General features: G+C 42.5%; 1 protein-coding gene across 2 annotated transcripts in view; it reads right to left on the minus strand.

Annotated features, from left to right (window-relative positions):
• LOC110509945 (AMME syndrome candidate gene 1 protein) overlaps positions 1–10,914 on the minus strand; it is a 34,317-nt gene extending 23,403 nt beyond the window's left edge. For both annotated transcript variants that reach the window (XR_005040504.1, XM_021591173.2), the window contains exon 1: positions 9,172–10,914. Coding sequence is in view for 1 of the 2 variants with exons in the window: in XM_021591173.2 (XP_021446848.1) it covers positions 9,172–9,617 (446 nt within the window). In the remaining variant the exon portion in view is untranslated. The remainder of the gene's footprint in view (positions 1–9,171) is intronic.
• Positions 10,915–12,158: the final 1,244 nt, after the last annotated feature.

A 12,158-nucleotide genomic window follows, 5' to 3' on the forward strand; every position in this document is an offset into this window, starting at 1 on the left:
ATTTGGCTAAGATGTATGTAAACTTCTGACTTCAACTGTACATGTTTAACACACCAACACAATTTGCTTATATGCAGGGAATATTGCAGATTAGTGTGTCCAATTAATCACCTAAAAGCATGGCAGCAGCTCCACCTCTTAGCCCTCAAATCACCTTTTCTCAATTACCCCCAGGATTACTGTCGCTAAGTATTTTCCCACACAAAAGGCTAATACTTGCATGGGTTAATACACTTTGTTAATATAGACCACTTTCAAATAGCTTAACTAGTCCTGATCTGGGCAGAGAAGGATGACGTATGAGGGTTCCAGCCTCATTCATACTTAAGGAGACGTCTCTGAGCTGAGTATTAATACACTCTCTATTGTATAAACTCACTTCCCCAGAAGAAGAATTACATCAGTCCAGTAGGGCACAATGTGGAGGTAGATACATCTACCATGATGACCACCTCAAAAAGAAAGGGCCAGGAAAAGAAAATGTACCTATTCTTAGTATCAATGCCTTTCTTGAAGCTCATGACTTCATGTATATTTAAAAGCCGGGGCAATACAGAGGGGAGGGAGGAAAGACGGTCTTGGGAAAGAATATGATAGAGTAGGGAAAGGAGGTGGAGAGAGAAGTCAGTTGCTTACTAATCAACAATGTCAATATTCTTAATCCTCAACATGTGTTCAGAGTGAGGAATAGCTGAGGAGCAATCTACATTCAAATCAAGTACTCTCTGGACTGCACAGACAGCACTCGATAAGCGCCTGGAAATAACACAACAGTGGACAAACACTTCACAGTCTGAAAGAAGACTGTAGAGAGAGGAGGAAGACTGCACAGGAGAAAAAAAAGTATGTCTGAGTGAGTGTGTGTGTAAGACAGAGGCATCGCAAACTTGCTTGATTGATGTCAGTTGATCCTAATAAGAAGTGATCTCTCAAGGGACAGACAGACAACTCCATACTTTTGAAGCGAGTGGGCAGCTCTGCTGTAATAGGTTGACTTCAGACAGACAAACTCCTCCAGACAGCCAGTGAGTGAGTCAGTCCATCCGTCAGGCAGGCCACTTCCTGGCTATGCAGTAGAGACCTACCCAACCCAAGAGACTGACGGCCGCAGCCTGCAGCTCCCTACTTAAAATGAATCGCTTTTAATCTGGCTGATGAACCCCTTGGCAAATAAGGTGAGCAGCAGCCTGAGAGAGAGGCTGTGTGAGCCAAGACATTCATCTATGGGAAAGCAAGTGCAGAGGTAGGGACACTTGACAAGAGCTACAGTTGTGACCCCAGTCACCATTGTGGGGTGAAAGACCACCTTTAATGACTGTTTTCCATTGGTCTGACAAAAGCTGAGGTTCCATTTCCAAACCATGAAATTCTACTTCAAAAGGATTTCCGTTAGAACATTTGTCTATCATACAGTTTCCTGACAAGAATCCATGATGAATCTCTTACGAGTGAGCGGCCAGTTGTGCCTGCTAACTAAACATTCTATGGTGAGTGTTAAGAGTTCTGGGGGGAAGGGCGACAGGGAACATTTTTGACATGCAGCCAGGGTTGATGGGTTCAGTGCGTTACAAAAGCCAGACTCCTGCGAGTCAACATGGATTTATCTTAATGAACTGCTGATAAATCAATCACACCATGAGGTCTGAGCAAACAAGAGAATCTTTCTAAAAACCCCATGGCTGAGTCACGAAAATAGCACACTGGACCATTGGGCACTTCAGATATGAAAGGGAGACTGTGGGGGTGTCCTGGGTTTAAAAAGCTAGAAAAAAGAAAAATAATCTTTGCCGTTCAGACAGGTAACAACACAGCAGCATGATCGTCTTTGTGTCCACTGAGAGTCAAAATTAAATTATTATATTCCCCAGGCCCCTATTAGATGCTCACTATGCTATGCGTAATTCAGGCAATTTTTCCTCTGTCCCTCTACTCTAGCTTTTTTGGCAGAGCTCCCACTCGGTTCTGTGTGCCCATTCTGAAGAGTAATCCCAGCCTTCTGGCCACATACTAAAGGGATGTCCTATTGCATCACGTGCCATACTGTGTCCTTGACGATTCCACTCATCATCCATTCCCCCACCCACCCACAGCCAACACCATCTTCACATACCATACCAGCCCCCATCCAGACTGCTGTGTGTGCCTGAAGAGTGAAGAGCAGACACATTCTCAATGATTTCAATTAAACATGTGTTAAAGGGTGATTAAACTACACTGAACAAAAAATATCAACGCAACATGTAAAGTGTTGGCCCCATGTTTCATGAGCTGAAATAAAAGATCACAGAAATTGTCCATATGCACAAAAGCTTATTTCTCTCAAATTATGTGCACAAATTTATTTAAATCCCTGTTAAAAGGCATTTCTCCTTTGACAATATAATCCATGCACCTGACAGGTGTAGCATGAAGCTGATTAAACAGCATGACCATTACACAGGTGCACCTTGTGCTGGGGACCATAAAAGGCCACTCTAAAATTTGCAGTTGTGTCACACAACACAATATCACATCTCTCAAGTTTAGGGAGCATGCAATTTGCATGCGGATTGCAGGAATGTCCATCAGATCGGTTGGCTGAGAATGTAATGTTAATTTCTCTACCATAAGCCGCTTCCAATGTAATTTTAAAGAATTTGGCAGTATGTCCAACCGGCATCACAACCGAAGACCACGTGTAACCAAACCAGTCCAGGACCTCCACATCAGACTTCTTCACCCGCCGGATCGTATGAGACCAACTTCCCGGACAGCTGATGAAACTGTGCATAAACTGTCAGAAACCGTCTCAGGGAAACTCATCTTCATGTTTGTCGTCCTCACCAGGGTCTGACTGCAGTTCAGCGTTGAAACCGACTTCAACATTTGCTCATCGATGGGGAGCAACTGCTCACATTCGATGGCCATTGCCATGCTGGAAAAGTGCTCGCTTCACAGATGAATCCCGGTTTCAACTGTACCGGGCAGATGGCGTCATGTGGGCAAGCGGTTTACTGATGTCAACATTGTGAACAGCGTGACCCATCGTGGTGGTGGTGGGTTTATTGTATGGGCAGGCATAAGCTATGGACAACAAACACAATTGCATTTTATCAATGGAAATATCAATGCAGAGATACCGTGACGAGATCCTGATGTTGTGCCATTCATCTGCCACCATCACCAAATGTTTTAGCATGATAATTGCACACCCCATGTCACAAGGATCTGTACACAATTCCTGGAAGCTGAAAATGTCCCAGTTCTTCCATGGTCAGCATAACTTGCCTGACGTGTCACCCGTTGAGCATTTTTGGGAATCTCTGAATTGACGTGTATGACAGTGTGTTCCAGTTCCCACCAATATCCAGCAACTTCACACAGCTATTGAAGAGGAGTGGTATAACAATCCACAGGCCACAATCACAGCCTGATCAACTCCATGCAAAGGAGATGTGTCACATGGCATGAGGCAAATGGTGGTCACACCAGATGCGCACTGTTTTTTTGATCCCCGCCCCTACCTGCATATCTGTATTCCCAGTCACGTGACATCTATAGATTAGGTCCTAATGAATTTATTTAAATTGACTGATTACCTTATATGAACTGTAACTCAGTCAAATCTTTGAAATCGTTGCATGTAATGTTTATATTTTTGTTCAGTGTACATGAGTAAAAGGGTGATCCAACACTACCCATTTGGTATCCATCCAGTGTTGATGGATGAATGGATCATTGGTGATGGATGGGTAGCAACGTGTGATAGGCCTAAACGATTTCATCTCAACTCACAAAAACACATTGGGATGGAATCCAGTCGGAGAACCAGCGTTCTGCACTGCAGAGGTCCAACCCTGAGGACACAGACAGTGTGTCTCTGCAAAGCACATCAAACAAGGGCTGCTTTTAAAAAGCTTTATCAAGCATATTTAACTGAGCCCAGTTAGTCACTCAGTCCTAATTTAAAGCAGTGAGTAAGTCAAATACATTTCAGCAAGCCATTACACCCACCATCTCAGATTGTCTGAAATAATATATATATATAGTTATAAACATATAAGATTAGCATTCCTGTGACATTTTTGTATTTTATATTATTTGATCTGTGAGAAATTAAGCTAATTGCACCTAAATTGGCCTTTTAATTTATAGGACTTAAATATCTAATAAATATAGTTGGGACCAAACTTTTTTTCTATAAATGACTGAGACATGAGGAATCCCAATAAATTGTCAAAGACCACCCATGGACCCCCCACACCAAACCCACTACACCAATGAGTATACAGTATCAGTTCCCTATGTCTAACAAGTAGTATGGTGCTGCGGCAAAATAATGTTCACATAACGCTAATCTGATCTGTTTCTAACAACAGAAACTATTTCAGAACCATCTCAGATGGTGGGTGTCAATCCTCTTTCTGGTGCTTTTTGACGAGGAACGAACCAAATGGAAGAACTTGACAGGTACATATTACCCCTTCATCTGAACTATGTCATCGCATGAAATGTTTTAGGAAGTGCTTCAAATCCTCTCCTCTGTACCAATCAGTCCATTCAAATAAGTGCCATCCCCAAACAGTGGAAACACTAGAAAAGGCTGCAGGGGCGTTTTAATGCGCATTGCTACATCTGGAGCCCAGTTCACACACAGACACCTTCCCACTGCAGACTGACTACTAATCAGTCCTGATGACATCACTGCCCACCATAGTCACAATTACACATTGCACTATAGTACCCAGTCCCAGCTTTCACACTGAGGGGGCAATTATTCAGGAGATTCAAAAATTGCCATAAGTCACATATTACACTCCTTTGGCTTCTGATTTATGGGTCACAGGTGGAGCTGGTGTTGTGGGCAGGAGTGTGTACAGAGATCAGATGGGGTGTGGGAGGGGCTGGTGTCATGTTCCTCACATCATCAGTTCCTCAAGCAGAAATCACCATGTTGTGTGTGGCACTCGGTTTCAACCTGGCAGGCCCAGTTCATCTACCACATTCTAGTAGTCTAGAATAAATTGAGCACGAGGCTTGAGGTAAGTTTAATGTTCATTAGAGCCCTGGTAGAGCAGCTATGTTATATACAGCCATGGTTATGGCAACAACCCTCCTCTTGGAGCTTATCCACGCTGATCAGGTGAATCCTCCTGGTGGTAAACACACTGGCCTGGATGGATCAGACTACTCCCATCTCCATTTTAGACGTATAGGCTAATGCAAGTGGGGGTAGACTTGGAGAGGAACTGAGTCTCTCAACACAGGGAAAGCCCTTGCCATTCAAATCTAAAATTAGCATAAAGATGACACCGGTGTTAAAATATAGAAAAGCAGAGCGGTGTTCAGTTCCTTGTCTTCATAGCTGGAAAGAGATTGCAGACAGCACTCTCTGTATTAGTACCATACTAATGTCAGAACAGCAGGGAGGGGCTTGAACATGTGTGTATGCTGTTGCCTCTAGTATACCCATCATGGCATTACTCATCTCTTCCCTCTGCATTACATCCCAACATTACAAGCATGTTGCAAACAACTACCTCTGGGTGAACAATTCCCTATTTAAGAATGTGTAACTTCAAACAAGCATATGAATGTGAATGTATGAGATGCCGTCTATTGAAGAAAAACAGCCCAACACATTTTTTTCAGGTTTTGTTTCAATCTTCCCAAAAGAGCGGAACTGGATATCAAATAAATTATTTCACATGGAAATTCCCAATGAATGAAAATAAAACTGGGCTTTCAACCTCCTCCACCCCTTTCCATCTGCCTCACTCTGCTTGGATTTTCAGTCCCATTTTCTGACATCAGGCAGAACTTTCACTTGACCCCTAAATCCTAGGACAGTGGGCATCAAACGGATCAACAGATTACAGTGCATCATCACCATGGCCCTGAGCACTATCAGGTTACTGCTTCATGTAACACTCACAAAACACACTAATTCAGACTGGGTGAATACGGAGTATCCCCAACATACACAAGATGTTCGACTTGTGACAGAACTGTCTAGTGAGGCTGAATTAGTTTCACTGTTAAACAGACACTGAGCTGGTACTTAGGAATCAAGGGGAAATCACCTCCAATAAACTAACAGCTACCAGGATTCTCACACTAGTAAGTCTATACATAGACCTCTAAGTCAAGAAATCCCAGCGTGTGTAAACGGAGACCTGGAATCAAGTGTCCAACTCTCAATCAATGGCTCTACCGCTACTCTTCCTCTTTCCAACATTAACAAAATGGGAAGCATATAGTTTGTGTGATCCGGTTTATGCATTTTTGTGAGGTAGCCTAGCAGGGCGACAGGTAGCCTAGTGGTTAAGAGCGTTGGGCCAGTAACTGAGAGGTTGCTGGTTTGAATCCCCGGGCGGACTAGGTGAAAAACCTGTCGACATTTCCCTTGAGCAAGGCACTTAACCATAATTGCTCCTGTAATTGAATAACTAAAAGGGAGATTGCAAAGAGATAAATATGTTAAATATAAATATGCACCCTTTCCTTTACATATCTATAGAAACAAACGTCTGGCCATTTCCAAAAGGCATGATGATAAAGGCGGGTGGCAAAACTCTGTATCTATAAGATAGTCATACGTTATTGTCCCTAAACAAAATAAAACATGTCAAAATGCCTTGACGCATAAGTATGTTTTAAGCAGGCAATTATTATACATTTGGAAAAAATGGTGTGTTAAATATAGTAAGGAAGAAATGACTGCATGTTGTCAGGATTTGCTATAAAGAAGAAAACAATGTTGAAATTAATGGTATCAATAGAGTTTGTCTCCAGGCCTCCCATTAATGTTTCAAACATCTACATTGATATAGAATAATGGACAGGATGTTGATTTTACTTTGAAATGAAGGCACAGCACTAATATACTAGTTAACACTTGTGTGTACCCCACATTGGTTTTTTCTTCTAATAAACACTTGTGTGAATAGACAGAGTCCGTGTGAAATGTATATGGTAGTAACAATGCTACAAAAAGGTGGCTGAGAGCCATATTTGGTTTGTAAATGACATGCCTATCTGTTAAAATGTGGTCTTGCACACTAGCATGCAGAGAATGCTTCCCAGTTACCTAGCTGTGCAATGGCCAATTACCATTTTAACAGCCTTAGAGGAGAAAAGTACATTGGCATCTCATTAAAAATATCATCCCAATGTTTACTGTGAGCAAGGAAAGGCCACCATGACAACAGCTCCCTAAAGCTACTTTGGCTGTTAGGTTGGCTGTAATAACTGATGATGTAATGATGTATGCCTAACTAAGTGTGTAGACCGTCATTACCAACAGAAAATACACATATTGGGATTTTAACACTATGCCATTGGTAAATGTAGGCCTAATATTGCATAAAATATTGTCTCTAGTCATGAATGTGTTGTGGACAAACCTCCCCCTTTAAATGAACAATATGTAGAAGCTGGCCAGCTTTTTAATGGTTATTACATTCAATGCTGTATGGATTCTTGAAGAATGTCAGTTATGACTTGAGTTTAGGACAACTGTAAATTACACTATCATAAACCAAAACGAAGGTTGTAGGCTACAAATAAGAATACTAGAATGGGGGTAGGCTACTAATAAGAATACTAGAATGGACGTGAAACTTCATATGATGGCCAAAGGTCAGCCATGTTGGTCAGGTAGTTGAGCAACCATGGCTTACCAGTGCTGTGATAAAACAGTGTAAAAAAAATAAAAATGCATTTGGAGAATTTATCTGCACTGTATGTTGTCAGCTAGCCAGACAGTTTTAGAGGAATGGTTCCATACATTTTTCAAATGAACTGCCAATATAACATTCCATTCAAACAATGTAGTCAATCCACAGCCATACACTGTCAAATCAGTTGACGATAGGATTTAGACGAGTTGTAAATGCAATAAGTATTGATATTGTATCATATAATATCATTTGCAGCTTTCCAATAAATCATATTTTTTTACATTTATGGTCTGTTTACATATTTTTAGAGGATATTTATACAGAAAACGCATATAAAACCCATAACGTGTATAAACTCAAAACACAATCATATGACAATAATTATATTACACAATGTACATATCACATGAGTTACATTTATTTTCCTGCAAAGGTAAAATCAGGACTATACCTCTTCTGCTGTTCATTCCAAATAGACTGGTTTGGATTTCTCCCTGACCAATATGGCTGCCATTTTGAATAAATTCTGTAACTTTGAGGGTTTATGACATATCCTATTAAATTACTAGAGGGGGTCTCTATAATTAATCCTTACGGTTTTTGTAAACAAGCAATGTAGTTAGGTATAGTCAATCTCACAGACGGATAGTCCTTGCATCAAATAGGTATGTCTATAGTTGTCTGAAACACAGGCTAGATCGTATTTTAAATCGTAGGCCCCTGTGTCATCACTGATCAGTATCGTCGATTATACCTGTCAGGTATAACTCCGTCGATGTGGTTCACATTTTTTTTGCGTATCGAATAGCATCTTTGGTGTTGCCACATCTAGCAAGTCAATGTGTAATGTGGCTTTATGAGACACACTGCTAGCTGTATGCCTAACCCTAACCTTGAACTAAGACCAAAAAGGTAAATGTTGGTTTTATACGATACAGCCAATTTTGACTTTGCCGCTGGCCTATCTAGTGGGAACCCGTCCTCTGTCATGGTCGATTGACACAGACAAGGCAGCTAGTTAAATTCTAGATCTCGACTTTGGATGAAGGAATATAATCAAGCCGTGTCATTTTCACAACACAGGAAAAAAATAGACAAACACACCACGCGAAGTAACACACCAATTGTGTGGTGTTTTCTAAACTTTCTAAACTGTAAAGTTGAAACTCGCCCTTGCTGGCTACCAAGCTAACGTAGCCTTTAATGCTAACTAGCTACTGTTTTTCTTTGTTGAGCTAGCTAGCAGACGTAAGCACCACACCACCCAGTGAAAGTAAACTTTATCCAAGTAGCAGCAGCAATATATTAATTTACGAAAGTTGCACAGCTCAACCAATTTACTTTTATTTTCACTACTACATTACAATTGTTTTGTTATCTGCTTGCTGTAACTTGCTGGCTAACGTTAGGTAAGAACGTTTACTACACAGTCGATAACATTGCTTATTCAGTCATTAACGTTAGCAATAGTAGCTACTACTTAACAACATAATATTAGGACGAAACTTACTAGGAATCGTTTGTAAACCTAGGTGTTCGGGGAGGTTGGTATCCATACAGATGGCAATAAAGCACGTCGAAACAGAAGCAGCACATCTCCGCCGAAACAACCATCTTCCTGCCTCCACTTCCCGAACCAGATCCCGGGCTTAGATTCGGGGAGAGGCCAGTTGAGTTGTAGCCTCCCGGGGTTGGGGACAACGCGTTGGTGCTACTACTACTACCCCCAGGACACCCCAGGCCGTTCACTCGATTCATGTTCCCTGCCGCCACAGTCGAGGAGGAACCAATCCCCAAGTCCGATCCACAATGTCCGGTCCCTGCCACTCCGTTTCCCGCCCCCACCCCGCCAGGACCCCCCGACCCGGGGGATCCCGACAGCTTCTGCTTCTTCACCCCGCAGCACCCGGCCGCCATCTTGGAACAATCTGCACCGACACACCGCTTCCGACCCATCACCGTCACCAAGGGAAGGGTGGGGGGAAACGCCGACCAGACGTACAAATCCCACTGCGTTAATACGTGTGACGGACAATGCCCCACTTTCACTTTTTTTTTGTCGGGCGACGTTATTTCCAATATGATGAGACTGCAATGTCACCCTATCTTTGCCTTTAAAAATACGTGACTTACGCAAAGTCCTTATGTGTTTTCGCTAAGAAGACAGCTGTGAACCACTTCAAACTGTTCGATTGATCTCAGATATTGTCCAAAATACAGGTCCCTTCTTCGGAACACGATAACCACCGAGGTGATTTCACAAAGCAATCTTTCTCTCGAATGATGCAGAAACTCATTCAACCTCACTAGCTTCCCAAGAGGAAAAACAGTTAGCTAGCTAGCTAGTTAACTATCCAGTCAGTAGCCAGATGTGGAGCTGTGACAGCTACTGCACTGCACCCCCCGCAACAGAGACAATCCTTTTTGTGTGGGAGTCGGGAGCTTGAGTACGCAGGACCCATACGCTTCAGCACGAACAGTACATTACGCTCCGGACCATGTAGTTTAACATTGCACCAGTTGTTTACTTTCATCCGAACTTTTAGCTAGACAACTGATCCAATATTGGAGATCCAAACGTCAAGTCGACGCAAAATAAAATGCCATTTGGCTATTATGCAGTTTGAGCCATCAGACAGCGTCAGCGCCGACCAAGTCATTTCAACAATCCAGCTGATCAGTTTGCACATGCATTTTGTCAGTTCTCGGACAGTTTAAAACATATTATTTAAACCCCAGCGTCATAATCAGCGCTGAACGTTTGCTGTATATTTGTTTGGTCAGCTTATCCGTCTACTGTGATGCATTTTGAGAGAGCAGCATTCTTTCTATTCCATCTGTCCGAAATCTTCCGGGTTTGGTCTCTCGCTCTTCGCCCGACTCACAGCGGCTACCATTTGCCTGATAGCCTCTGTGCTGTTGGGGAGGGGGGGACCTGTGATCATCTGTAGTCACTGACAGTATTTACCTTCTCAACGCCGAAATAGGATCCAGGAAATGTTTTGCGATCGATTCCTACGCATAATGCGTAGTCTCACCGTATGCTGTCCGTGTCAAATCTGAATTCTTGCTGCGAATTACGCAGAAAAAAATGCTGCTTGTGCTATCCTCGGTTCCTAATCAACTTGGCCTCAACCGCGTGAGGATGCCGATGCAATTTCTCATTTACTAATTGTGCTCCTTTAGACAATTTGTATCCGACTTCACTTAGAGAAAGCAAACATGCATCCCTTCAAATCCTTTTCGTTGCAGTCGTAAAATGTGCCGTCCGCCCTCTTGTTGCAGGTGATCAGCTGCTCTCCAGAATCGACTGGCCGCGCGAGGGATTTAGGAATAGCAGACTTGAAAATTGGATTCGATTCCTCACGATATTAGGCTATCAAAATACCAATATAGGCTACTGAAAATATTGATTGGTCCATGCTGTTCAAGTTACCAACCGAAATGTAAACTTGTATTATATTGCTGTTACACAGGCATGTACATTGTATTAATTTGTGTAACCTAGGTGGTACATCAACATACAGTACCTGCCTGGTTTTAGGCTATAACGGACCAACTGGGAACCATCGTTCGTGGTGGCATAACTCAGATCACATGGTGGGCTCTGCCAGTTGTTGGGGTGTAGATGTAAACTAGTTATCTAATGAGCTCTAGCCATGATCATACAATGACATCAACACCCCTGAAACCTTAAGTAGTGTTGTCGTTGTTACGAACGAGGGTTCACATCCCAAGTGAGGTCGGCAGTACAAGGACGAATCAGCTTTATATTGGGAAAGTTTCCTATCCTAATCATTTACCCAAAAGATGGCAACAGTAAGCTCACAAAACCAAAGACACTTCTCTTATGATCTTTCATATTTGTACTGTAAGTGAGGGAGTGATACCAAGGTCAGAACATGAGATGCTTGCACTAAAAGTGTAGGTTTACACTTGCCTGAGGACTCACTCTGAATTTAATTACACTGTTATATGGATCGGTACATACAGTACATTCAGCCTGAAACTGCCATCCTATAAGTCGTTTGTGTGACTTCAAAATGAGGGGTGAGGTACAAAAATTAATCAGCAATTGGATCGCCTCTAACAAATCAGAGTATCAAAGTTAACATCATCATGTAGGCCAGCTCTGGCCCAACCCATCGGTTTCTGGGACCAATCTGAAAGGTCAGAATGTGTTGACGTGCTAGAAATCATCAGGAGGGGGGAAAATCCAGACTCATCGTGGAGAAGAAACATTAGTTGGCCCGTAGCGATGTGGATGGGTAGCCAGGCAATGTTTACACCTCTGCAGATGACTGGCTGCTCCCTAAGTGAGGGTTTAAAATGGATGACAGTGAGGTTTCTCAGCGCTGAGCTAGGCAGATCAGATCAGGCAGGTTTGGAGAGAACACACATACAGAGCCCTCTAAGCTGCTAAGCTGAATGAATATCAGCTTGAAGCGCTCAAACCTTTTGCAGTGTGTTGCCCATCTTCATTTGAACTACTGTATA

This window comes from Oncorhynchus mykiss, chromosome Y, assembly GCF_013265735.2.
Source record: "Oncorhynchus mykiss isolate Arlee chromosome Y, USDA_OmykA_1.1, whole genome shotgun sequence".
In the NCBI taxonomy this organism is placed as follows: domain Eukaryota; kingdom Metazoa; phylum Chordata; class Actinopteri; order Salmoniformes; family Salmonidae; genus Oncorhynchus; species Oncorhynchus mykiss.